At 44.0% G+C, this 27,914-nt stretch overlaps 1 protein-coding gene across 1 annotated transcript; it reads right to left on the bottom strand.

Moving 5' to 3' along the window:
• Positions 1-4,789: 4,789 nt before the first annotated feature.
• On the bottom strand, positions 4,790-27,500 carry CCR9 (C-C motif chemokine receptor 9). The gene is made up of 8 exons (XM_038761486.1): positions 27,332-27,500; positions 25,497-25,640; positions 25,125-25,187; positions 18,958-19,109; positions 18,226-18,313; positions 15,372-15,472; positions 12,943-12,974; positions 4,790-5,945 (listed from the first exon to the last, which is right to left on the bottom strand). The coding sequence occupies exons 1-8, from the start codon at positions 27,498-27,500 to the stop codon at positions 4,847-4,849; spliced, it is 1,848 nt and encodes a 615-aa protein (XP_038617414.1). The 3' UTR covers positions 4,790-4,846.
• Positions 27,501-27,914: the final 414 nt, after the last annotated feature.

Below are 27,914 nucleotides of genomic sequence, written 5' to 3' on the forward strand. Positions count from 1 at the left end.
ATCCGGAGCACTGATCTTCTCTAATGCTGCTCGGACCCCTAATGCCCTGAGACGACAGAGGAAGGAGGCTCCGTGCCCCAAACAGTGAACAGCAGGAAACCCTGATACAAACGCCCCCCATATTCACAAGTGCCCCATTCATGTATACAAGATTGAGTTCTGACATGGTGACCTCTAACTCCAGCCTTTCTAATATAGTACTTACAAAATAAACATTTTTCTACCCCCCCCCAGCACTTTGTTTCCCCCCCCAGCGCTTAGAACAGTGCTTTGCACATAGTAAGCACTTAACAAATGCCATCATTATTGCTATTATTATTATTATTATTATTATTATTCTACCTAGCAAAGGAGTATTTACCCTTATAGCATAGTGGATAGAGAACAGGCCTGGGAGAAAAAACGTCATGGGTTCTAATCCAGGCTCCGCCACTTGTCTGCTGGGTGACCTTGGGCAAGTCATTTCACTTCTCTGGGCCTCAGTTACCTCATCTGTCAAATGGGAATCGAGACTCTGAGCCCCACGTGGGACTGTGTCCAATCCAATTAGCTTGTATCCACCCCGGCGTTTAGTACAGTGCCTGGTACACCAGAAGAGCTTAAAAATACCATTATTGTTATCATTATTATTACCATCTTCCCTCAGTGCGCCTCTTTCATTAGCAAGGCCAGATTTGCTAAAGCAAAAATCAAGATGTTGAATTCCTGGCCCATCACTCATCTCACTGCATTTTCAAAAGAAACCTTGTTATAAATAATGATAATATTTGTAGAATTTGTTCATCCTTTACTAGAGAAGCAGCATGGCTCAGTGGAAAGAGCCCGGGCTTTGAAGTCCAAGGTCAGGGGTTCAAATCCCGGCTCCACCAATTGCCAGCTGTGTGACTTTGGGCAAGTCATTTCTCTGGGCCTCAGTTCCATCATCTGTAAAATGGGGATGAAGACTGTGAGCCCCCCCGTGGGACAACCTGATCACCTTGTAACCTCCCCAGCGCTTAGAACAGTGCTTTGCACACAGTAAGCACTTACTAAATGCTATCATCATTATTATTATTATTATTTGCAAGCAATGGGCCAAGTGCTGGGGTAGAGACCCTACAATCAGATCAGACACAGCCCGTCTCACAGGAGCTCACACTCTAAGTGGGAGGGAGAACAGGTATTTAATCCCCACTTTCCAGATGAGGGAACAAAGCACAGATCACGTAACTGAGTTGCCCAAGGCCACAAGCAGGGAAGTGTCTGGTGTGGGATTAGAATCCACGTCTCCTGACTCATCTTGTGCTCTTTCCCTGGATCACACCGCTTCCCCACTTCATCATCATCAGTGATATTTATTGAGCTTTTAGACTGTGAGCCCACTCTTTTAGACTGTGAGCCCACTGTTGGGTAGGGACTGTCTCTATATGTTGCCAACTTGTACTTCCCAAGCGCTTAGTACAGTGCTCTGCACACAGTAAGCACTCAATAAATACGATCGATTGATTGATTGAGCGCTGACTGGGTTCAACGTACCGTACTGAGCGCTTGAGAGAGTGCAATTCAACCGAGTATTGCCCACAGTGAACTTACAGTTTAGAGGGGGAGACAGACGTTACTTCACAGCCTTCCCTTCACAGGTGTCTGTAGATGCGTCCCCTTGTGTGTACCCCCTTAATGCTTGTCTCTCTTGTTTGGTACTTGTGTCTGTGGTTAAGAATGTGTCTGGTGGGAGGCGAAAAGAAGTGAGGCCGCAGAGCTCCCTCCTCACGCGGTGTGACGAGAGACTGCTTCTTTCTTTCTGCCCAATTCCTGTTGTGGCAGAAGGTAAAACCTCAAAGTCAGCAACCCAGGGAGCAGGGCAGATTGTGAGGGGAAAATGTCAAGTCGTCCAAATAATTGTTCCGGTCCTTACATCCTAGATATAAAAACTTGAAGGCTCTGGGTGATCCGAACGCCTTTCCCAAGACCCTGGAACAGGCAGGTCTGGAACTACCATTGGGACAACCCTGCTCACCAAACAGACCCTGCTTAGTGTGGAGACTCTCACCACGGATGTGGGCACATCGCCACCAACAACCGCCCCCCACACACACACGCGTACACAATCACACTTCCACTCACAGCTGCGAGGGCACGGATAATCTGCCTTGCAGATGATCTGCCAGCACTATGTGCCAGTGCCTTGCACATAGTAAGTGATTAATAAATGCCATCATTATTATTATTATTATCTGCCCCCATATAACTGAGAGTTTTTGTTTATAAAGAGGCTATTTCTTGAACTTTCTCCTGGTTAATCAGAGGATCTTCTTACAGTCTGGGTGCATGAATCAACGCTCCTCCTCCCCCTTGCCCCCCATACATCCAATTCAGCTTTGCTGAGGCTAAAGTTGTTGTCTGCTCTGTGACCTTGGGCAAGTCAATCAATCAATCAATCAATCGTATTTCTTGAGCGCTTACTGTGTGCAGAGCACTGTACTAAGCGCTTGGGAAGTACAAGTTGGCAACATATAGAGACAGTCCCAAGTCATTTCCCACTGTTGGGTAGACTGTCTCTATATGTTGCCAACTTGTACTTCCCAAGCGCTTAGTACAGTGCTCTGCACACAGTAGGCGCTCAATAAATACGATTGAATGAATGAATGAATTTCACTTCTCTGGGCCTTAAGTTACCTCATCTGTAAAATGGGGAGTAAGGCTGGGAGCCCCAAATGGGATAGGGACTGGGTCCAACCTGATTTGCTTGTATCCCCCCGAAGCACCCAGTGCAGTGCCTAACACAGAGTAAGCACTTAACAAATATCACTACTATTATTATTAAAGCTGGTTGATTTTAAGTCCGCAGGGAGCCAGCCAGCTCTCCATTAACTTGGGACATTCTCTTTGGGGCATTAATCAGGATAATTTTTGTTTTTCCTCTTCCCTTCAGCAGAATACAAATATGGGTAGGGAGAGGAGGTATGGGGAAAAAAGTCTTGATGGAAAAGAGGGTGAAATTATTGGCCAAAATGAGGCTTTGGATTATCTGGAGATTTTAACTATCTATACTATCCTATTCCCCCCCAATCTCACATAGAGTTGACTATGAATAACAGATCTTAAACTAGAGAAACAGCGTGGCTCAGTGGAAAGAGCCCGGGCTTTGGAGTCAGATGTCATGGGTTCAAATCCCGGCTCTGCCAACTTGTCAGCTGTGTGACTTTGGGCAAGTCACTTCACTTCTCTGGGCCTCAGTTCCCTCATCTGTGAAATGGGGATTAAGACTGTGAGCCCCACATGGGACAACCTGATCACCTTGTAACCCTCCCAGCGCTTAGAACAGTGCTTTGCACATAGTAAGCGCTTAATAAATGCCATTATTATAATAATTATCATTAGAGGTGATGGTGTCTGTGGAAAGAAATGGTAAGAGTGACTCTTTTAAAAAGCAAATATTTGTGGGTAAAGTATTATTTTTACCCTTTGTTTAACACATATCTATCAAGCACTTAGTACAGTGCTCTGCACACAGTAAGCGCTCAGTAAATACGATTGAATGAATGAATATGCATATGTCTCATACACATATATAATGGATAAAATAAAGTTGCCAAATTATCAAAGAAAAGGTGAAATCATGTTGGTGGCATTAAATGCTCCTCCCAAACTGAAACCATTCCTCACGTTTCTTCCGGGTTGATTACCATTTGGCTAAAAACCTAAGGAAATATAAAAGCATCCAGTTCTGCTCTTATGCAAAGGTTGCTGTTCTCACGTTAAGAATTAAGGAAAGTTATATTGAAAGGACTTATTCCAGGGCTGTAGGAAAGCATATATTCTGGCAGAACTAAGTGTAATTAATTGAATCGCGGAGGGCAAAAGTGTATGTGACCAAAGGAGAAACAACCACCAAGAGAATGAACAGAAACCTGCTTGTTAAGGAGACAGAATGGCCTGTTGGGAAGAGCCCACGTTTAAGCTCCCTAGAGGGGTGGCTACTTGGCTTCAGCTGGCCTCTGAAACTGTAAAAACAGTTGCCTTTCTCTTTCACACTTGGCTGTTTTAATGATTGGCATTTATTAAGCGCTTACTATGTGCAAAGCACTGTTCTAAGCGCTCGGGAGGTTACAAGGTGATAAGGTGGTCCCATGGGGGGCTCACAGTCATCATCCCCGTTTTACAGATGAGGGAACTGAGGCCCGGAGAGGTGAAGTGCCTTGCCCAAAGTCACACAGCTAACAATTGGCGGAGCCGGGATTTGAACCCATGAGCTCTGACTCTTTTCACTGAGCCATGCTGCTTCTCATAATCTCATGTTTTGAGATTACAGTGACATCACAGATTTGAAAGTGATTTGGAAAATAATGACACTATTAAAAATCTATTAACTATTAAACCTGTTAACTATTAGAGCTATTAAAGGTCTAGAGCCAGAACGAAGCTGCCAAAAAAAGAAGCCAACAACCAGAGAAATTCCTTGATACTTATGGGGCAGTCATTGGAAACTAGAAGCAGAAGAGTTTTTAAAAGAAGTAAAGTCTCCAAGGTCTACATGAGGGGAAATTTTAACGGCAGCTGGTTTGGGTAGTTACTAGGTGGAACACCACAACCACCCGTCAGCAATATCCAACAGGCTGCAAATAATCTAAATGTGGCAGCTAAGTGCTTACTATGTGCCAAGCACTGAAATGTGCAGCGAGCTAGTTGCAAGATAAGCAGATTGGAGGCAGACTCTCTCCCTCACGGGGGTCCAAGGGATTAACCCACATTACTAGACCTTAAAGAAGGTTTTTTCATGAATGTTTCATTCTATTCTTCTACGTGTGTTTCCTGCCAGATGGTAGGTGGAAAGTTAGTTCTGAATCTTGGTGAGCGAGAGGACCTCTTAATGGGGCAGTGGCCCGGATGTTGTTTCCAACATTGTGGAGCTCAGTCCCTTCCCTTCCCTCCAAGCTAAGAACCAAGGGGTCTTTCTGATGCACCCCAGTTTCTTCAGGACTTTTCTGAGATTCTGGCGGAACTTCGTGCCCACAAACACGTAGACAACTGGGTTCAGGCAGCTGTGGAAGAATGCCAAGGTCTGGGTGACCTGGTAACCTATGTCAAGGTTAGTAGAGATGGCACAGCTGGAGATAAATGCCCTGTCTTCACTAGGCTTAAAGGTAGCAATGGTCTTCACCAACAGAAGGCTGTTGAATGGGAACTGGGAGATGATAAAAACAATGAGGACTGCAATGGCCACCTTGAAGGCTCTGTGCTTGGATGACCCCTTGGTTTGAAGCAGCGTGTGGATAATGGTGGCATAACAACAGACTATGACCGAGAAGGGAAGGAAGAATCCCAGAATGAACCTCAGCATCAGGAACGAGGCCTTGAGTCTGGTAGTTCCATCATCAGGGTAAACCACCGTGCAGATCTTCACATTATTCATCTCCATGGTTTGGCTAAAGGCGAGTTCCGGAATACAGAGAACCATGGCCACCACCCAGACGCAGATGCAAATCTTTTTGCTGTAAATGACCCTTTTCTGCCTCCAGCTATAAGCTCTCGTGGCTTGGACGATCACAATGTGCCGGTCCATGCTGATGCACATGAGAAAAAGCATGGAGCTGTAGAAGTTCATTTGGTATGTGCTGCTGACCAATTTGCACATGGTATCCTGGAACTTCCACTGGTCAGCAGCTGCAACCGCCCAGAAGGGGAGAGTGAAGAGAAAGAGGAGATCTGCAATGGCCAGATTCAGGAGGAACATGTCAGTCATGGTCGTTATCTGAGTACAATACCAAAAGACCATAATAACTAGGCCGTTCCCTAAAATGCCCGTGGTGAACACAGTCCAGTAGAGTGGTGGGATGAAATTCTTTGCAAAGTGCCTGACATTAGATTTCTCACAAAAGACGTCTTCCGTGATGTTGTAGTCGTAATCATCTAGAGAAGTTGTGAATTCACGATCGTATCCATCCATGATGCCAAGAAATGTTGACCTGCAAAAGGGGTATATACCAGATAGGATTAGCCAAGGAAATTCGACGGTAAGCCCCATGTGGGACATGGGGACTGTGTCTGACCGGATTATTTTGTATCCACCTCAGCACTTATTCCAGTGATTAGCACATAGTAAGCACTTAACCATATAAAATTATTAAATTATTTCCAAGATTGGCAATAACAAAAAAAGGACACCTAAGAGGGGTTCTGCCTTGAGGCAGAGAGGTGGACTAAATGATCCCGTGGGGATCCTTCCAACCTTGGGATTTGGTGCTGGGGACCAAAGAAATCTTTCGGGGTAACATTTTCCACTTGGGCTGTTAGGAGGAGAAAGCCACACAGAGCCCTCCCCCCAAAAAACCCAGTCTTAATTAAGATGGTGTGTGGGTGAGGACCACCAGGAGCCCCCCAAAATGCAAAGCAGAGGGAAGACTGAGAGGCTCCATCTGGTAAGAGCCAAGATGCTAATCCCTTCGTGGAAAGTCGCCCGAATGGAGAGAAAGCAGGGAATGGAGCTGGAGCTGGTATTGAGGGCTTGTAACGAGGCCAGGCTTCCTGTGGGTCTCGAGTCGACTGATTTTTGTTGGGTCATTACTACTACTACAACTCACTACTGCTACTACTACTATTACTATTACTCACTACTTCCCTTTCCCAATAAGTCTAGGGACTCTTGGGCAAGGTAGGAAATCACTGTTCCTCCAAGTCTGTGTTTTTACCATGTTTTGTGTAAGAATGTGGGAGGGGTAGAAAATGTAGTGAGAAAATGGATCTTTGACAGAATCAGAGGTCTCGGGTCGTACCTCCCGTTTCTCTTTCGCTCCACTCCTTAACCGTCACACACGGTTTTGACCCTTTCAGCATTTCACAGTGGCTAGACCAGCAGGAGGGAATTCAGTAGGGAAGGAATACCACATGGGATGGAGCTGAGAGGGCTGATGGCCGAAGGAAAAGAATTCCAGAGATGGAGGACTTACTGCCCCTTTGCCTGGCATCCTGTCATCCTGAGTCTCTCTTTTCTCTATCTCTTTCTATTTCTTTTGATCTTGCTCCGTCTATCTGTGTGTGTGTATACAGAGCCAAGATCCAAATTAACCGGCTGACATAAAAATGTCATTCTGAAGTGTCGTATCCAAAGTATCGATTCTGCATGCATTTGTCATAAGAAGCTACAAATAATCCATTTAATATCATTTCATTCTACGGACTTCGGTTAGGGTCTCGAGCTCAGTATGCAGGAAATGGAGCAGTATGCCGGACAACGTTTATACTTTGACTCAGCATCCTGGACACTTTTCTAAATAATCTGATCATTTTGGTTTTGATAGATGTGGCGAAGGGAGATGGAATTTTAAAATGTAAATGAAAGTGAAGTCAAAATATAGCATCATGGACACTTTTCTAAATAATCTGATAATTTAGGTTTTAATAGATGTGACGAAGGGAGATGGAATTTTAAAATGTAAATAAAAGTGAAGTCGAAATTTGAGTAGGTGGGTGGCCGTTCTCAGGTGAGATTTTGCTGAAGTCACAAATGCTACTGAACAAGGAAAGGAATAATCTGTAAAATCCAACCCAGGCTCTTTCGCTTTCTGACTGGAGCTGTGAAGAGTAATTCCGCTCTTCTTAACTTCAGACAGCCGAAGCACCAAATGGCTCAAGGGTTTCTTAGTGGCCAAGTTAGACGGGGGTTTATACATACTTTTGAATATCATCTGACCACATTCTGCAAGATGCTGAAAAAAAAGTGACTTTACCGGTTTTTACAGAGTAGCAGTAAAAACTTTAAAGGAGGAGGAAAGGGAGGAGACTGAGCAAAAAATGTCAGACGGTTAGTGGCGATAACTGAATAAGTTAAATCAGTTTAGCAGGAGCAACTTCAAGGCCTTCATAACCCTTGGGAAAAGGAATAAATGTTGCCTGACTAAGCCCTTCACACTTGAAGGACTAACTAAAATTGAAGGCTCTGGGGTGTCCTAAAGGGTTATTCACCCTTGAACTGCGGGCGTAGAAAGAAGAACAGATCCTGGAGATGCTGTTCAGGCTCCTTGTGGACAGGGATTGGGCTTACCAGCTCCTTTATTGAATTGTACTCTCCCAAACATGTAATTACTGTGCTTTGCACATGGGTAATGCTCAGTAAGTATTCACTGGTTGATTGATTGCGGAGCGGAAAGATCTGATGATGGCGGAAGAGGAAAAGAGTTGGACAGCTCCAGGGTTTGGATTTCCTTCTGTGCAGCCTTTTTTGGTGTCCAGAGGGAAGCCCTCACTTCCACTTGGCAGTAATCTGGCCCAGTGCTAACAGTGGGCTGGACTAGGTTTAAACTTTGGTTTTTACTGGCTAATAAGGAAACGGAAAGAGAAACGGGAAGTACGACCTGAGACCTCTGATTCTGTTACGAATCCATTTTCTCACTATATTTTCTACCCTTCCCGCATTCTTACACAAAACATGGTAAAAGTTAACACAGTCGTTGAGGAAAAGTAATTTTCCTCACAAGGCTCTATTAAAAGACTGGGGAAAGCAGTGAGTATTTAGAAATGGTTTTTGTCTTGGTTTAAAGCCACAGTCTTCTCGATTTTTGTTTGTTATTTATTTGTGTCTGGCTGGTAAATTCTCATGGTAATTCCAAACACTGACCACTGCTTTATTTTAACTGAACATATATACAGCTGAGTCTTAGATACTCTAGTTTTGGCCTTTATCCCAAAGTTTCTTAACAAACTGCACAGTTTCAATAATTTACTGCTAGGAGTCATAGCTTGGCTTAAAAAGGAATGTATTTGGGTAGAAAATGAATCTATTTCCACAGTTTTAGGAATTTCATAAGGGTAAATTAGGATCTTGGCATTTTCATCTGGTGAGATAGACCGGGATTTTCACTAGTGATAAGTTCAGTGGATATTACAGGGCAAGTTGCCATCCTCCATCCTCCATTTAGATATGGAGGAGTCTAAGAGTTGAACAAACCGCACAAATGAATTTAAGGCGATAAAGATGTAAAGAGATAACCCTCATTCATTCTGCTTTTTTTATATACATCAGAAGGCTCTAAATGAAAAGCGATTCAGAAGAATTCAGTGTCCGCTGCAGAGTGGGTTCCCCCCGTCTTAGTTTCCACTGAGAATGACTGTTTACCATCAAAGGAGATCTCAGCTGCTTGAGCTATATAACCGGGGAACTGTTCTCTGCTCCCTGTGTTCAAACTGACTGCGGAGAGAGAGTGTCTACAATCTAACCGCAATGTCAGTAGCTGCTAAGAAAAAACTAAGCCTAAGTAAACTAGTAATCGTAACACCTTTACTATGGGGCAACTGATTTAGGAAGGCTTCATGATGCTCTTTAATAAGAACTTAAAACTCATAGGTGAGACAACAATATCTTGGAAGAATTGTGGTCGTGTGAGAACTGGAGGGTAGAAAACAATTATTTGTGGGAAATACTCATATTCATGTATGTGTTTCTTGTTTTGGATTTCTCTACCCACCCCCAGTCTGATTTCTTCAGTGAGATAACCCCCTCCTCCCCTTCCCCATCCCCCCCGCCTTACCTCCTTCCCCTCCCCACAGCACCTGAATATGTGTACATATGTTTGTACATATTTATTACTCTATTTATGTATTTTACTTGTACAGATTTGTTCTATTTATTTTATTTTGTTAATATGTTTTGTTTTGTTGTCTGTCTCCCCCTTCTAGATGTGAGCCCGCTGTTGGGTAGGGACCATCTCTATCGGTTGCCAACTTGCACTTCCCAAGCGCTTAGTACAGTGCTCTGCACACCGTAAGCGCTCAATAAATATGATTGAATGCATGAAAGAATGAAAGCTTAGGTGGGGGCAGATAAGAGACCTGCCATTACGGTTTTTTCACGTTTTTGTGGGATTTGTCAAGTACTTACTATATGTCAAACACTGTTCTAAGTGCCGGGGTAGATACAAATTAATCAGGTTAGATAGAGTCCCTGTCCCACATGGGACGCACAGTCAAGTAGGAAGGAGAACAGGTAGAGAATCCCCATTTTGAAGTTGTGGAAACTGAGGCCCAGAAAAGTTAAAAGAGACTTACCCAAGGTCACACAGCAGGCAAGTGGCAGATCTCGGATTAGAACCCAGGTCCTCTGACGGCTCCCAGACCTATGCTTTATCCACTATTCATTCAGTCAGTCAGTCGTATTTATTGAGCACTTACTGTGTGCAGAGCACTGTACTAAGCGCTTGAGAAGTGCAAGTCAGCAGCAGATAGAGTCCCTACCCAACAACGGGCTCACAGTCTAGAAGGGGGAGACAGACAACAAGACAAAACAAGTAGACAGGTGTCAAAACCGTCAGAATAAATAGAAGTATATTCCCTCCCCATCTTCTAGACTGTGAGCCCACTGTTAGGTAGGGACCATCTCTATATGTTGCCAACTTGTACTTCCCAAGCGCTTAGTACAGTGCTCTGCACACAGTAAGCTCTCAATAAATACAATTTAATGAATGAATGAATCCCCCCGCCGCTCCCCATCCCCCCACCTCCCTCCCCATCCCCCCGCCTTACCTCCTTCCCCTCCCCACAGCACCAGTATATATGTATATATGTTTGTACGTATTTCTCTATTTTATTTGTACATATTTATTCTATTTATTTTATTTGGTTTATATGTTTTCTTTTGGTGTCTGTCTCCCCCTTCTAGACTGTGAGCCCGCTGTTGGGTAGGGACCGTCTCTAGATGTTGCCAACTTGTACTTCCCAAGCGCTTAGTACAGTGCTCTGCACACAGTAAGCGCTCCATAAATATGATTGATTGATTGATTAGTACAGTGCTCTGCACACAGTAAGTGCTCCATAAATACGATTGATTGATTGATTAGTACAGTGCTCTGCACACAGTAAGCGCTCAATAAATACGATTGAATGAATGAATGAAAGTATAGCTATATGCACATCATGAATAGAGTAGTAAATATGTACAAGTAAAATAAATAAAGTAATAAATATGTACAAATATATACAAATGCAGACTGTGAGCCTGTTGTTGGGTAGGGACCGTCTCTATATGTTGCTAACTTACACTTCCCAAGTGCTTAGTACAGTGCTATGCACACAGTAAGTGCTCAATAAATACAATTGAATGAATGAATGGGGGGTGATGGGGAGGAGAGGAAAAAGGGGGCTCAGTCTGGGAAGGCTTCCTGGAGGAGGAGTGAGCCCACTGTTGGGTAGGGACTGGGTCTATATGTTGCCAACTTGTACTTCCCAAGAGCTTAGTATAGTGCTCTGCACACAGTAAGCGCTCAATAAATACGATTGATTGATTGATTGAGGAGGTGAGCCCTAGGCCATGCTGATTCCCAGTTGGGGAAAGGAGAGAACCCTGTGGGGCTGGGATTCTGTGGTTCAGGATGACGAGGGAAAACAACTCCAAACGAGAGTTCATACGACGAGCATTTTTAACAGTGCTTCCTCCCTATTTCTTTACCCTCTGCCCTGTCCTTTCCCCTCCCTTCTATCAGTGAGTAACTACTAACATTACCATGAAAAGCAAGAGTCCTGGACAGCCAAATTCACACCCACTATTAAGACAAATCATCAACCTTCAGATCTGAGGAAAGAGAGGCGCTTCAGCTAGTCTGGGTCTTCGGTGACTAGAAAATCATAGAAAACCCAAACATTCTGCAGGAAGTTTGAACCGGATAGAAACTAACACTTCGGGTAGTGAGTAGGACTGATAGTTCCAGCCGCATTAAAAAGAAAAAGTAGAGCGCAAGAGGCAACATAGACTAATGGAAAGACCCTGAATCTAGAAGTGGGAGGACTTGGCTTCTAGTTTAGTTTGAGTAAACTAAACTGGCGTCTAGTTTTAGAGAGGCAGCATGGCTCAGTGGAAAGAGTCCGGGCTTTGGAGTCAGAGGTCATGGGTTCAAATCCTGGCTCCACCAATTGTCAGCTGGGTGACTTTGGGCAAGTCGCTTCACTTCTCGGTGCCTCAGTGACCTCATCTGTAAAATGGGGATTAAGACTGTGAGCCCCATGGGGGACAACCTGATCACCTTGTAACCTCCCCAGCGCTTAGAACAGTGCTTTGCACATAGTAAGCGCTTAATAAATGCCATTATTATTATTATTATTAGTTCCAGCTTTGCCCCTGATGTCCTGTGTGACCTCGGGCAAGTCACTTAACTTCCCCGTACTTCAGTTTCCTCATCTGTGAAATGGGAGAGTAACAGCTGTCTCTACCTTACAGAGAATGTCGTGAAGACAAAATGTAACCGATGGGAAAATGCTCTGGAAAAATACATTTTCTACAAATTCAAAGTATAATTGGTAGGTTGCTACTAACCATCACCAAATTGTAAATGTAGCAAGGTTTGATGGTCATTGTAGACTGGCTCTTAGAGCCAGGGAACCGCTAGAAACTTGGTTTTCAAATAGAAGAAGACTAAATAGTATGGGTTTTTTTTTTCCTTCAAGTATTTACCACTTTCTTAGAAAAGGATTTCTGCAAATATATTTAATGTAGCTCTTTGCTTATGACAGTGTCCAAAGAGCCTAAGAAGGCTTTGTGAGAAATATAGTGTGTGAAATAACTGGTCTTTTAAGGATTTAACTTGTGTGTTTTCTTTCTAATTCACTCATTTTCCTATAGTCAAGTTTGTCAGCCTTCTGTCCCCTCTCTTTTATGGTATCTGACTTCTGAATTACTCAGTGTTTTTTTCATTCCTAAGGTTCTTCACTGTCTTTGTCCAGCTTTCAAAGTAAACACTTCTGCTACTTATTTTGTACAGGGTATCAGATTGTTTTTGTGGCTGCTTCTCATTTATCAAGCTTACATTCTGAGCCATGGTGTGAAATACAATTTTGGAAAAGACTTGACCCTGGATAGACATTTATCGCTGATAAACTGTGATTAAAAACAAATAGGGAAAGCCACTCAAAGATTATATAGGAGTCAAAAGAGGAAATCAAGAAAATCATGTATTTGCTTAAGAGTCTAGCTGAATTTACCATGAAATCAGTTCTGTTGAATCAGCCGTCAGCTAGGCTTCAGAAACCAGTGCAGCCCTAGCAGAGAAAAATTGTATAAATGAAAAACAAACCACCAGTAGAGATTTATATCTTGCAAAGAGTTAATATTTTTTTTTTGCACATTCATAAATATCTTCCCAAACAAGAAATAAAATTAGTTTTGAAAGTTGCAGTGGAACAAAATCACGGGATTTTAAAAGCAGATAGAACTTCTCCAGGTTTTAATTTTGGTGAACCCTTGGCTTTTTCTATTCTGCTAATTCTGGTCAGAGTCCTGTACAAGGACCTATAAAGGAATTTTTATCCCTCTGTTAAGCTCTCCTCTCCTACAGGCATTTACTTCCTGCCCTCATTTGCATTTAGTTCTTTTCTTGTTAATTTCCTGTTCTGAAGAAAGATTTAATAAAGGGATGGCATTGCTAGGCTATTCAAAGACTTTCCAGGTTGACCCTAAATGATGCCCCAAAATCACCTGCCCTTGAAACCGTAGGCAGTCTTTTTTGTTATGGCCGTAACTGGAGATAAATATCAAAAGCCTCTTGCCTTTTTTCATGTTTTTCCTCTCTCCAAAAATGCAACCTAATGCTCAATGTGAGCCTCTAAGTATGCCTTTAATGAGCCCAAGGCAAAATTAGTCCAACTGTCTAGATGCCCCTGGGACCCACAATGAAAAGAAATCTGAAAAAAACTCTAGTAATCAACAGTGGGGGAGACAAACCAAAAAACCTCTTTTATGTCAGATACAATGCAGACTCAACTTCCTCATCAGACCAGCAAGCTGGTATTGCCGTGTATCCCCAAATCAGACGAATACATGAATTCCTCTGGAATTCCAAGAGCTCAAAGCCTTTTATAGCATCTTTCCCCAGGATCCCAAGAGTTGGACACAGATACTCATCTCTGCTTTCCCCCAGGGGAAGGAGAAAAGCCCAAGCAATGAAACAACTTACATGAATATGGCTCTCCTCTTTCCCACTCTGGACTGGAAACCCTCTCGAAGCTCCTCTGTACAACAGCCTCAAGTGATATGAACTCCTAGTTTACTGGAACATTTTATTTCAGACGCAGCTTGAGTAAACGCCCAAGCAACGGTACTCACTGTAGGAAGTTGTACCCTGTCTTTTTTTGCTTTTGTTTCCGTGGAACAGTTGTTTGAGCACATCCTCTTTATGTGTTAAGCACTTAGTACAGTGCTCTGCACAAAGTAAGTGCTCAATAAATACTATTGAATGAATCCTCAAGTTGCTCTTGTGATACATAAAAATCTCTTTTGGATCACCTCTGTTTAGACTAAATTTGATGGTAACCCCAAAAGGGAATAGACGATCCTTATGATTGCCCCAAATTCCTTCATATTTCTACAACATTATTTCCAGGAGGAAACAATGAGGGCCAGAGGCTTGGAGAGCTTCAGAGATGTTGCATAATGCATTTTTTTTCCTCATGAGTTTAGATTAATAATGTAGCTTCAGATCAAAGTCTCCATTTGCTTGACTGTGTCTTACACTACGGGGCAGCATTTTAAATAGACTCTAGAAGACTGAATCATTCACAGTCCCTCTGACAGGTTACTCCAAGAGAAAATGCTTGGAGAACCTCCCTATGGGTTGGAAAACTAGTGTTCTTGCTCTCAGTTGGGCAATTTGCAGAAAAGTGGAAGTTGCTTTGCTTTGATTCGTTTTGATCTTCACAGTGTGGCTCAGTGGAAAGAGCAGGGGTTTGGGAGCCAGAGGTTGTGGTTTCTAATCCCGCCTCTGCCCCTTGCCAGCTGTGTGACTTTGGGCAAGTCACTTAACTTCTCTGGGCCTCAGTTGCCTCATCTGTAAAATGGGGATTAAGACTGTGAGCCCCTCATGGGACAACCTGATCACTTTGTATCCTCCCCAGCACTTAGAACAGTGCTTCGCACATAGTAAGCGCTTAACAAATGCCAGTATTATTATTATTGTCTCCCTGGGAGTTGAGTGATTTAGGTTTAGGAGCTTCTCTTGCAGAAATGATGTGAAGAGCAATCAGAAGCTATTTGAATAAGGAGCCTTACGATCTCCCTTTATTCGTTCATTCATTCATTCAATCGCATTTCTTGAGCGCTTACTGTGTGCAGACCACTGTACTAAGCGCTTGGGAAGTACAAGTCGGCAACATATAGAGACGGTCCCTATCCAACAACGGTCTCACAGTCTAGAAGGGGGAGGCAGACAACAACAAAAAAACACGTAGACGGGTCAAAATCATCAGAACAAATAGAATTAAAGCTATATGCGCATCATTAACAAAATACAATAGTAAATATGTACAAGTAAATAGAGTAATAAATCTGTATAAATATATACAAGTGCTGAGGGGAGGGGAAGGAGGTAGGGCAGGGGACATGGGAAGGAGAAGAGGAAAAAGGTGGAAGAACTGACTTGGATTTGAAGTAGTACTGCATCTCTATGGAAAATACAGCCCTCGGATATCCGAGTTCTAGGTTCTGAAAGTTTCTGGTGCATGAGGTTCTTCTTCTTTTCTTCAGCGAGTTTTTTAGCTCACCTAAACCACAGTGCAGACTCTACTTATGTACTGAGTCAGTGTTTGTCAAAGAGAGGAATTGGGGCTAAATTTACTGCTACACAATATACTGGGCATGGCTCTTTAAATGTGTCATCTTACCAGCATTTTAGTCTAAAACTGTGCTTCAAGTGTCTTTCCTTTGATTCTAAAGGAGGAAACTCCTCCCAGTTTAGTCTTGAACAGATGATGAAATAGGATGAGAAGTAGAGTCCCTTCACCCTTTTATCAATCTGCGCATCAGGAAGGAACTCCTCACCCTGGGCTTCAAGACTGTCCATCCATCACCTCACTTCCCTTCTCTCCTTCTCCAGCCCAGCCCACACCCTCTGCTCCTCAGCCACTAATCTCCTCACCATACCTCGTTCTCGCCTGTCCCGCCATCGACCCCCGGCCCACGTCATCCCCTGGGCCTGGAATGCCCTCCCTCTGTCCATCCGCCAAGCTCGCTCTCTTCCTCCCTTCAAGGCCCTACTGAGAGCTCACCTCCTCCAGGAGGCCTTCCCAGACTGAGCCCCTTCCTTCCTCTCCCCCTCGCCCCCCTCTCCATCCCCCCCATCTTACCTCCTTCCCTTCCCCACAGCACCTGTATATATGTATATATGTTTGTACATATTTATTACTGTATTTATTTATTTTGCTTGTGCATATCTATTCTATTTATTTTATTTTGTTAGTATGTTTGGTTTTGTTCTCCGTCTCCCCCTTTAAGACTGTGAGCCCACTGTTGGGTAGGGACTGTCTCTATATGTTGCCAACTTGGACTTCCCAAGTGCTTAGTACAGTGCTCTGCACACAGTAAGCGCTCAATAAATACGATTGATTGATTGATTTGTTAAGTGCTTATTATGTGCCAAGCCCTGTTCTAAGCGCTGGGGTAGATACAGGGTAATCAGGTTGTCCCACGTGAGGCTCACAGTCTTAATCCCCATTTTACAGATGAGGTAACTGAGGCACAGAGAAGTCAAGTGACTTGCCCAAAGTCACACAGCTGATCAGTGGTGGTGCCGGGATTAGAACCCACGTCCTCTGATTCCCAAGCCGGCGCTCTTGCTGCTAAGCCAGGCTGCTTCTCAGAAAGCCTCCTCTAGAAAGCCTTCCCTGCCTAATCTCTCCTCTCCCCATCCTATTTTTCCTCCCTTCTGCATCCCCTATGCACTCAGCGCTTAGTACAGTGCCTGGCACATAGTAAGCACTTAACAAATACCATCATTATTATGATTATTATTGAGTCCATACTCCCTCAGCACTTTTGTACTCACCTCCACTCCCCACAGAACTTATGTACGTATAAATCCTTATACTCTAGTCCCTCCAACCAATCAATCAATCGAAGGTATTTATTGAACGCTTTCTGTGTGCAGAGCACAGTATTAAATGCTTGGGAGAATATAATGTAGTAGAATTGGTAGACACAATTCCTACCCACAGGGAGTTTGCAGTCTACAGGGGAAGACAGCCATTAAAATAAAGTACAGATGGGGGAAATAGTGGAGTATTAAGTTGTTTACATAAGTATTTGGGGGCTGAGGTATCAAAGTGCTTGAGGGTTTAGCATCCAAGTGCATAGAGAAGCAGTGTGGCTCAGTGGAAAGAGCCCGGGCTTTGGAGTCAGAGGTCATGGATTCAAATCCCGGCTCCGCCAATTGTCAGCTGTGTGACTTTGGACAAGTCACTTAACTTCTCTGTGCCTCAGTTACCTCATCTGTAAAATGGGGATTGAGACTGTGAGCCCCGCGTGGGACAAGCTGATCACCTTGTAACCTCCCCAGCGCTTAGAGCAGTGCTTTGCACATAGTAAGCGCTTAATAAATGCCATCATCATTATTATTATTATTATTATAGTCGACACAGAGGGGAGGGTGGGGAGGGGCAAAGAGGGCTTAGTCTGGGAAGACCCCTTGGAGGAGATGTGATTTTAGAAGGGTTTTGAAGGTCGGGAAAGAGGTGGACAGTTGGATACCAAGGGCAAGGTAACTGAGGCACAGAGAAGTCAAGTATTTCTTGACTTTTAAGTACTTTTAAGTCAAGTACTTTTTGACTTCTTGACTTCCTGCACCAGGAAGACAGCATGACGTGGTGGATTAGAGCACAGCCCTGGAGTCAGAAGGTCATGGGCTCTAACCCGGCTCTGCCACTTGTCTGCTGTATGGCCTGGGGCAAGTCACTTCACTTCTCCATGCCTCAGTAACCTCATCTGTAAAATGGGGATTGAGACTGTGAGCCTCACATGAGACAGGGACTGGGTCCAACCCGATGGGCTTGTAATCACCCCAGAGCTAGTGTCATATAGCAAGGTCACACAGCGGACAAGTGGCGGAACCAGGATTAGAACTCATGACCTTCTGGCTCCCAGGCACGTACTCTATCCACTATGCCATACTGCTACTGTACTCTCTCAGGTGCTTAGTTCAGTGCTCTGCACGCAGTAAGCGCTCAATAAGTACCATTTATTGACTGCTAAACAGCCATAAAGTCGCTCTATGACCCATCATAATTGTAGAATCCCAATCAAATTCATTAAGCATTGAGGCGAATATGTCTTTAGCTAATCTAAAAACAGGAATAAAAAGTATTAAAGCACTAGATTTAAGACATAAATCAGTAATCCAGTTCTCAGATCTGTCTCTGTCCGTGATTTACAGTTTGACTTGGAGCATTCTCTCTCTGCCTTCTCTTCCACCTGCACAAATGAGGTATGCCCAACCTGACCCTTAAGTTTGCTTCGAAGTCCTTGGAAGACTTGAAAAAAAATCCAAGGTTCTTCTCTCATGAAAACGACACCCGTTTTCATGAAAATCTGAAGAAGACAGGAGTCGTGATTTGGTTAGAGAGAGGGCTTTAATTCCCAAGCATGGCCCTGTGGAAAGAGCCTGGGCTTGGGAGCCCCAGCTCTCCTATTTGTCTGCTGTGTTACCTTAGGCAAATCACTTAACTTCTCTGTGCCTCAGTTATCTCAACTGTAAAATAGTTGTAAAAATAGTTGTTACAACTGTAAAATAGTTGTAAGAAATAAAACTGTAACTCCTCCTCCCTCCAATTTCGATTGAGAGCCCTTTATGTCCAACCGGACTGGCTTGTATCTGTCCCAGTTCTTAGCACATAGTAAGCGCTTACCAAAAGCAAAACAAAAAACGAACCCGATGGGGGGAAGAATGAAAAAGCATAAGAGCACTTGCTATACAAAGATCACAGATTTCATCTGCTTCTCCCAACAGCCTCCTTAAGACCAATAAGTCTAATGAAGAGGAGGGAAAGTTGTAAAAGCGGTTTTTCCCAATACTGCAGTATCATTTTAACTTCTGCTAGAACTTGGCGATGTCTTTATTTTGCTTTTGGAATCTAAATGCTACAACCTCCGCTTGAGCCGAGGGATCAACCTGCTGCTTGAGGGGTAGGGGAGAAGAGGCTAACAGGACAGAGGCAGTGAAACGAAGAACTCACCGGAGTCAGAGCGCAGCTACTAGTCACAGCAGTAGTTTCAGACAGAGCAGAGCTCCTCTGGCTCTCGCAGATTTCAGGGAGTCCGAATCCTTCCTGCTGTAGGAGGCCTCCAGAATTTTCTCTATTTGCTGTTCTGGGAGGACATCTGCTCCCTTTAAGTCATAAAGGGACTTAAATCCTTTATCTTTCAACGTGACCTACTGACTCAAAGGGGAGGGAAGGAGGGGAGCTGTCAGAAGGTGCTCAGCTAAATTGAAGTGACACCGAACTTGCAAACACAAAGAAACTGCTGCCCACAAAATGGGACGTACACAAAGCGAAGGTTGTTTCCTCTGATGACTCAAATGACTTTCTTCCACTAACAACTTGCGAAAGTGAAAAAACATGACTTCAGTATTATTAAAGAAGCCCCCGAAGATCAGGATGCTTGTTTTATGACATCCCCATGAGCAGAATTATCCTGAAACTGAATCTGTCTCAAGACTATCCTGAGAAAGGTAAAAAAAAAATCCTTCACATGGCACCTCAACCCTATTTTCCTATGCAGGTTAGGTCCTACTGGGTAGGGAAAATGAGTTGAACCTAAACCTGCAAGAGTGATTTTTCTCTTAGCGGAAAGAACCCTTTATTTTTTAGATTGCAGAATTGGTTTCCTCTTGGCCAGGGTCAATGCAATTGATATTTAATTAATGTTTTCCCAAGCACATTTTTAAAAAACTCTCAAAGTGATATTTAGGCTACATAGATGCTGGTGAATAATAATAATAATAATAATGGCATTTATAAAGCATTTATTGTGTGCAAAGCACTGTTCTAAGCGCTGGGGAGGTTACAAGGTGATCAGGTTGTCTCATGAGGGACTCACAGTCTTCATCCCCATTTTACAGATGAGGGAACTGAGGCACAGAGAAGTGAAGTGACTAGCCCAAAGTCACACAGCTGACAATTGGCAGAGACCCATGGTCTCTGACTCCAAAGCCCGGGCTCTTTCCACTGAGCCACGCTGCTGATATAGGGAATTATTCAATTACTCCAAAGAACAGGGGGCTGTGGTATATTTGGAAAGAGAGCACTTAGAAAGCACATGGATTTTTTCGGCAATAATCTACTGTGCCCATTCTTCCAACGTTGTGGTTAATTTTCCAATAATAATTTCATTCTGGGCCAGGGCTGACCAGATGGGATCCCTTCAAGCAGTAGTTAGGGGCATCAACAGCAGTTTGTGGAATCTAGTTCAACAGTTGCAAGCTCAGAGTTGCATTCAATTAAGAACAACATGAAAAAAAAAAGGAAATAACTTGCATTTCTTGACAAAGTCCTCTGCGGAAGGACAGTGGGTGAGGACAGAGGGAGTCCGGGTGAAGGCGGGAAAGGCGAGGAATGGGAGGGTTCCTTTCACCTGCTCAGCAGGTGATACGCCATGGGAGGGGTTGGTCCAGTCCAAATTTATCCTCAGCTCACCAAACACCCCCAGGCTCCCACTTTAATTTTGCCCCTCTGCTAATCAGGCCCAGTCGGGGTCATCTTCTTGTTTTGATGCACATCCACCTTAATGTGTGGCTCAGAGGACAGAGCGCGGGCTTGGGTTCTAATCCCGGCTCTGCCACCTGTCAGCTGGGTGACCTTGGGCAAGTCACTTAACTTCTCTGAGCCTCAGTTACCTCGTCTGTCAAATGGGGATTAAGACTGTGAGCCCCACGTGGGACAACTTGATCTCATTGTATCCCCCCCAGTGCTTAGAACAGTGCTTTGCACATAGTAACCACTTAAATGCCATTATTATTATTATTATTATTGTTATTCTCTGTGCCTCAGTTACTTCATCTGTAAAATGGGGATGAAGACTGTGAGCCCCCCGTGGGACAACCTGATCACTTTGTAACCTCCCCCGCGCTTAGAACAGTGCTTTGCACATAGTAAGCACTTAATAAATGCCATTATTATTATTATTATTTCCTGTATATATGCATATACGTATGTACATATTTATTACTCTATTTATTTTACTTGTACATATTTATTCTATTTATTTTATTTTGTAAATATGTTTTGTTTTGTTGTCTGTCTCCCCCTTCTAGACTGTGAGCCTGCTGTTGGGTAAGGACCGTCTCTATATGTTGTCAACTTGGACTTCCCAAGCGCTTAGTACAGTGTTCTGTACACAGTAAGCGCTCAATAAATACGATTGAATGAATGAATGAATGAGGTCATGGGTTCTAATCCCTGCTCTGCCACCTGTCAGCTGGGTGACTTTGGGCAAGTCGCTTAACTTCTCTGTGCCTCAGTTCCCTCATCTGGAAAATGGGGATTAAGGCTGTGATCCCCATGTGGGACAAACTGATGGCCTTGTATCCCCCCAGCGCTTAGAACAGTGCTTGGCACATAGTAAGTGCTTAACAAATACCATCATCATCATCATCATTATTATTATTATTATTATTATTATTATTATTATTATTAATGTGCATAATGTCACAGGTGTCTTGCCACCTTAGTGCCTGACTTCCACCCTAGTGCTTGCTTGCCACCCTATTCATTCATTCATTCAATCGTATTTATTGAGCGCTTACTGTGTGCAGAGCACTGTACTAAGCACTTGGGAAGTCCAAGTTGGCAACATATAGAGATGGTCCCTACCCAACAGCGGGCTCACAGTCTAGAAGGGGGAGACAGACAACAAAACAAAACATATTAACAAAATAAAATCAATTGAAGTAATATGTACAAATAAAATAAATAAATAAATAGAGTAATAAATAAGTACAAACATATATACATATATATGGGTGCTGTGAGGAGGGGAAGGAGATGAGGGGGCTCAGTCTGGGCCCTAGTTCCCTCCATGTACAAAGTAAGAATGAAAGGCTACATCCAGCCCTGAATTAATCGTCCGCACCAGACAGAACCCATGAGGAAACAGGAAACACCCTTGAAGGTTTAGGGAAAGGAAGCCTTGGTTTATTATCATTTCCGCCTTTTGAATGACTCAACTGATTTTTTTCTTTACTCTATGGACACTTTATTTTCTCTGTGATGTAGTATTTTATTTCATTGGTGTTTGTTAAACGCTTACTGTGTGCCAAGCACCGTCCTAAGTGCTGGGGGGAATACAAGGTAATCAGGTTGTCCCCCATGGAGTTTACAGTCTTAATCCCCATTTTACGGATGAGGTCACTGAGACACAGAAAAGTGACTTGCCCAAAGTCACACAGCTGACGAGTGACGGAGCTCGGATTAGAACCCGTGACCTCTGACTCCTTATATAAGGCGTTAGCAATTTTATGCCCTTTTTTTTCATTATTCTGGGATTCTCAGTGTACCCCTAATTGATTTAACATTATATGATGATCTGTATCCCCGAACATACAGTTGTTTCATTCATTTCTGCCTATAATTTTTATTTTACTTGTACATATTCTATTTATTTTATTTGGTTTTTATGTTTTGTTTTGTTGTCTGTCTCCCCTTTCTAGACTGTGAGCCTGCTGTTGGGTAGGGACCGTCTCTATGTGTTCCCAACTTGTACTTCCCAAGCACTTAGTACAGTGCTCTGCACACAGTAAGCGCTCAATAAATACGAATGAATGAATGAATATTTACTTCTTTCACACTCCCCCCCACACACATCACCCCTTCCTCTGTTTTCGCTCCTCCTCCCCCCAGGTACTCTCCATACTACCTTCCTCAAGATGATCTTTTCACACTCCCCCCACCCTCCAACCGTATTCTTTTTCACTCCCTCCGGCCACCTCCCAAACTCATTTCCTCTCCCATCCTCCAAGCCTCTAGGCAGCTGACGCGCAGGTCCAGGTTTACGCCTACAAAGTAGACAAAGTATGAGAAGAAATAATAATAATGGCATTTATTAAGCGCTTACTGTGGGCCAAGCACTGTTCTAAGCGCTGGGGAGGTACAAGGTGATCAGATTGTCATTCACTCATTCATTCAATCGTATTTATTGAGCACTTACTGTGTGCACTGTACTAAGCACTTGGGAAGTCCAAGTTGGCAACATATAGAGATGGTCCCTACCCAACAGTGGGCTCACAGTCTAGAAGGGGGACACAGTGAAGTTGTCCCACATGGGGCTCACAGTCTTCATCCTCATTTTACAGATGAGGGAACTGAGGCCCAGAGAAGTGAAGTGACTTGCCCATAGTCACACAGCTGACAATCGGCGCAGCCGGGATTTGAACCCATGACCTCCGACTCCAAAGCCCGGGCTCTTTCCACTGAGCCACGCTGCTTCCCTTCGGCCCTAGCTGTGTCTGTCCAGGAGCCTGGATTAGGGCCCGCAACAACAATGCCCCAGAAGCACCATCTGTGTGCGGAGGATGTTCTACAGAAGCCACAGTAAGCAGAGCTTTTTGAAAACAGGAAAGGATCACCATGCTGCAGAGTGGTTTACCAAGAGCAAACTGTCTAGCTAGAGACATATATGAGCTTGCATTTTGCCTTGGTATTTCTTCCCCAGCAGAGCAGTTGACTGGGGGAGGAGAAATGGGAAAAGTGCGGGGAGGGAAGATAAGAGGAAAGAACCAAATCCTAAAAGACGATTTCTAAAAATCATGGCCGATTCTTGCCCAGGAAGTTGGTTTTTTTTATACCAATTCTATTTGGGGGAACTACTCTAGAAACTGAATTGAGTTAGAGAAGCAGCGTGGCTCAGTGGAAAGAGCCTGGGCTTGGAAGTCAGAGGTCGTGGGTTCAAATCCCAGCTCCGCTGATTGTCCGATTGCGCCGATTTGGGCAAGTCGTTTCACTTCTCTGTGCCTCAGTTACCTCATCTGTAAAATGGGGATTGAGACTGTGAGCCCTCTGTGGGACAACCTGATCACCTTGTAACCTCCCCAGTGCTTAGAACAGTAAGTGCTTAATAAATGTCATCATCGTTACTGTTATCAACAAGTAGGGTGCAAAATAGGTTAATCGGTGTAAATCGGCCGCAGGGTTCGTGTACCCAAGGTGGTGACGCAGATAGGAAAAATGACTCGGAGACATGAGTTCAGATAGAGCAGTAAAGAAGGAAAAGTGGCTACCTGCCCGTTCACCTCCCGGGAGAGGTACGAGTGACAAGCAGCCCCGATCCCATTCTCACTGTTTCTTTTATTGAGCTACAGCAACATGGGAGCGGAGCATTTGGGAATTTCAGGAATCCAATTAGGACCGACAGGATGTTATAAATTCTCATTATTCTCTGTTTTCACTGTTTTGTGCAGGATGTTGTTATCTGTCCTATGACCTTGCATAGATAGGTGTTACTGGCCTTGAAGACATCTGTTGCTGAGCCTTGCATAAAATACAGAAAGGAGTTGTTCCCTCGGCCTGCACAAAATGGAGGGTTACTGTCAGCATATACAAAATGGAGTCAGTCAGGTCAAGTCCGCTAGTGGACTACAATTATTATTATTAAATATAATTGATTGAGAAACCTGGGGAATGGAGGGGGAGTGAGGGAGCCAGGAGAAACAAAAAGGAAGGAAGGAAGGAAAGAAGGAAGGAAGGGAGGGAGAGAGGGAGGGAAAGGAGGAAGGAAGGAAGGAAGGGAGGCAAAGGAGGAAGGAAAGAAGGAAGGAAGGAAGGAAAGAAGGAAGGAAGGAAGGAAGGAAGGAAGGAAGGAAGGAAGGAAGGAAGGAAGGAGGGAAGGAAGGAAGGAAGGAAGGAAGGAAGGAAGGAAGGAAATGGGATGGAGAGAGATAGGGAAAGGATTAGGGAATGAGACGGAAGCAATGGGGTGACGGCAGGGGAGATCAGAGTGGGGCCTTGTAGGGAGAAGAAGGGGTGATGGAGAGAAGATGGAAAGGGGAGCTGGAGAGTTGATAGGAGGAAACAGAACAGATTGAAAGACAGAGAAGGAGAGGGAGAGAGATTGTTAACTTTGGAGAGACAGGGAAGAAGCTCGCTATGGGCAGGGAATGTGTCTGCCAACTCTGTTGTATTGTACTCTCCTAAGCACTCAGTACAGTACTCTACACATAATAAGCGCTCAATAAGCCCCATTGACGATGATGATGAGGAGGATGGAAGAAAGGGAAAGGAGCTAGAAAGCCAGATCAAAGGCAGTCCAGCACAAGTGGGAGTTGTGACGGAACAAGGAGAGAGGACGGGTAGCGGGGAAACAGAGGAAGACGGACATAAGAATCCCTTGAGTGTTTTTCAGGTCTCACCTAGTTGAATAGTAAGATTTAATCCCGTGGTCAGAAAGTCTGTGAACCTCAGACATGGGAGGCCTGCAGGAACAAGCAACTGTCTGGAGAATATAATTTTACGCCCTTTCTCCCTTATAACAACTCTTCCTGAATTTTCAGACCCTTTGTCTCAGCTGCTATAGGAGATGTCTGAAGAGATGTGCGTTGTGGTTTTCAAACGGAAGAACCCATAGAGAACCCATGCTCTCTGGTTTTTTTCCCTCCCTAGACAGCTGTTTTCACCACCAGTGCCAGTTAGCAGATGCCCCCTTGAGATAGCTACCGAAGCACATGGTTACATCATTTACTCTGAGGTGCAGCCTTTGCGTGCGTTTAAAATTGAACAACTACAATTTAAAATGTTAACCCTAAGTGTATTCCCTAAGATGAAAGCTAGAGCTGCAGCAAAACCAACAGTACTGGGCTTCTCCATAGAAGTGAACTTCAACATGCCTTTTATTTTGGGTCTGTTTCCTTTCTGGTTTTCATCACGTTCTTCACCCACACACCGTATTTAAGCCAAAAACATTGGGAATTCCCATCACTGCCAGGCCGAGCTAGGATTAGAACCCAGGTACTTCTGACGCCTCTGCCCGTGCTCCATCGGCTAAGACATGCTACTTCTCCGCATCAATACACTGACTTCTAGACTGTGAGCCCACTGTTGGGTAGGGACCGTCTCTATATGTTGCCAACTTGGACTTCCCAAGCGCTTAGTACAGTGCTCTGCACACAGTAAGCGCTCAATAAATACAATTGAATGAATGCTGGCTGGGGGGAAATATCCTCCAGCATACTCTCTGCTCCACGCAGGTCCACGGGTGGTCTTGATGCTTTCACCTCTCTCTGCTCCCAGCAGTGAGCGGTGGGGAGAAAGGAGTGGTCCCCAATGTCTCCCACAGATTCCAGAGCCCTGCTGACTGTCTCAATCTCTTCTTCTTTCCTTAAAGCCCCAGTGTGCAGTCCCCTTAGACTGTGGCACATGGACTATGACCTGATTATCTTGTACTAATAACAATAATAATAATAATAATGGCATTTATTAAGCGCTTACTCTGTGCAAAGCAGTGTTCTAAGCACTGGGGAGGCTACAAGGTGATCAGGTTGTCCCACGGGGGGCTCACAGTCAATCCCTGTTTCTCTTGTATCTACACCAGTGCTCATTACAATGCGTAGCACATAATAAGCACTTAATACGTTTAGTATTCTTCATTATTGTTACTATTGGTTTGGATGCTATGTCCGCCCCATTCCACTCTCCTCCTTCCTCTGACCCTGTCAACCCATGGATTTTCCCTGTTCTGGGCTTTATGCCTGCCCGCCCTCCTCTGCATTTAAGGTATGTGGTATCAAAGTCACATTTTCTTCCTGAAAGTGATTCATGTACTCAAGGAACATATCAAACTCACATTCAGAACCCAAAAAAGGCTGCTTCTGCTTTTAGGTTCCTGGTCACGAGGAGGGCTGGAGGCGCAAAGGTACCCAGGGAGGGCTAAGTAGAGCAGCTGACAAATGCCAACCCAGAGATGGGGGCAAAGCAGAGAAGCAGCGAGGCCCAGTGGGAACGACACAGGCCTGGGAATCAGAGGATCTGGGTTCCAATTCAGGCTCCTCCACTTGTCTGCTGTGTGACCTTGGGCTAGTCACTTCACCTCCCTATGCCTCAGTTATCTGCAAAATGGGAATTGAGACTGTGTCCAACTTGATTAGCTTGTATCTACCCCAGCACTTAGTACAGTTCCTGGTATGTAGTGAATGCTTAACAAATACCATTAAAGCTGCGTGGCTCAGTGGAAAGAGCACGGGCTTTGGAGTCAGAGGTCATGGGTTCGAATACCGGCTCCACCACAAGTCTGCTGTGTGACCTTGGGCAAGTCACTTAACTTCTCTGAGCCTCAGTTACCTCATCTGTAAAAATGGGGATTAAGACTGTGAGCCCCACGTGGGACAACTTGATCACATTGTATCCCCCCAGCGCTTAGAACAGTGCTTTGCACATAGTAAGCACTTAACAAATGCCATCATTATTATTATTAAAAGAAAAAAACCAACAAGAGGCAAAAGAGCTCAGATTCCACGGGTTCTGCATCCTCACTCCTGCAGGGTGGGTGACCTCATCCAGTGGAGGAATATTAGGCATGAAGGCAGGGCACTGCTTCTGGTGTGGAAAAGTCCAAGCCAAATACTGGTTTCAGTTGCCCAGCTGATGCTATAAAGTCGGGACACCGGGCACGAAGCTTGTCCCAGTTGCACAAATATCTGGCTGGACATCTGGCCAGGTGTGATAATACCAGTTGTGTTATTGCTAAGAATGTGGGTTGAATTCTGTTCTCCAATCCACTCCGCCTCAGTCATCTTCCTCAAGAAGACGGGCCCTAGTTATTGATTTTTTTTGAATAATATTTGATGATAATCAGTGATAGAAGAATGAATCCTGTAGGGAAGGAAGAAGGAATAGATTTGATTGATCTAAACCTCATTTAGACTCCAGTGTCTATCGTACATGACGCCCATAGTGACCTCAGAAAACTTTGATCTTTTCCGTCTTGTCAGTAAAGATGGAGTCTGCTATCATTATCAATGCACAAGCGCGATAGAGTGGATTGGAAGTGAGCATATATATGTATATATATGCCCTGTATATATGTATATATGTACATATTTTTTTTACTCTACTTATTTATTTATTTAATTTATTTGTACATATCTATCCTATTTATTTTATTTTATTTTGTTAGTATGTTTGGTTTTGTTCTCTGTCTCCCCCTT

The sequence above is a fragment of the Tachyglossus aculeatus genome, chromosome 2 (genome assembly GCF_015852505.1).
Source record: "Tachyglossus aculeatus isolate mTacAcu1 chromosome 2, mTacAcu1.pri, whole genome shotgun sequence".
Lineage (NCBI taxonomy): Eukaryota > Metazoa > Chordata > Mammalia > Monotremata > Tachyglossidae > Tachyglossus > Tachyglossus aculeatus.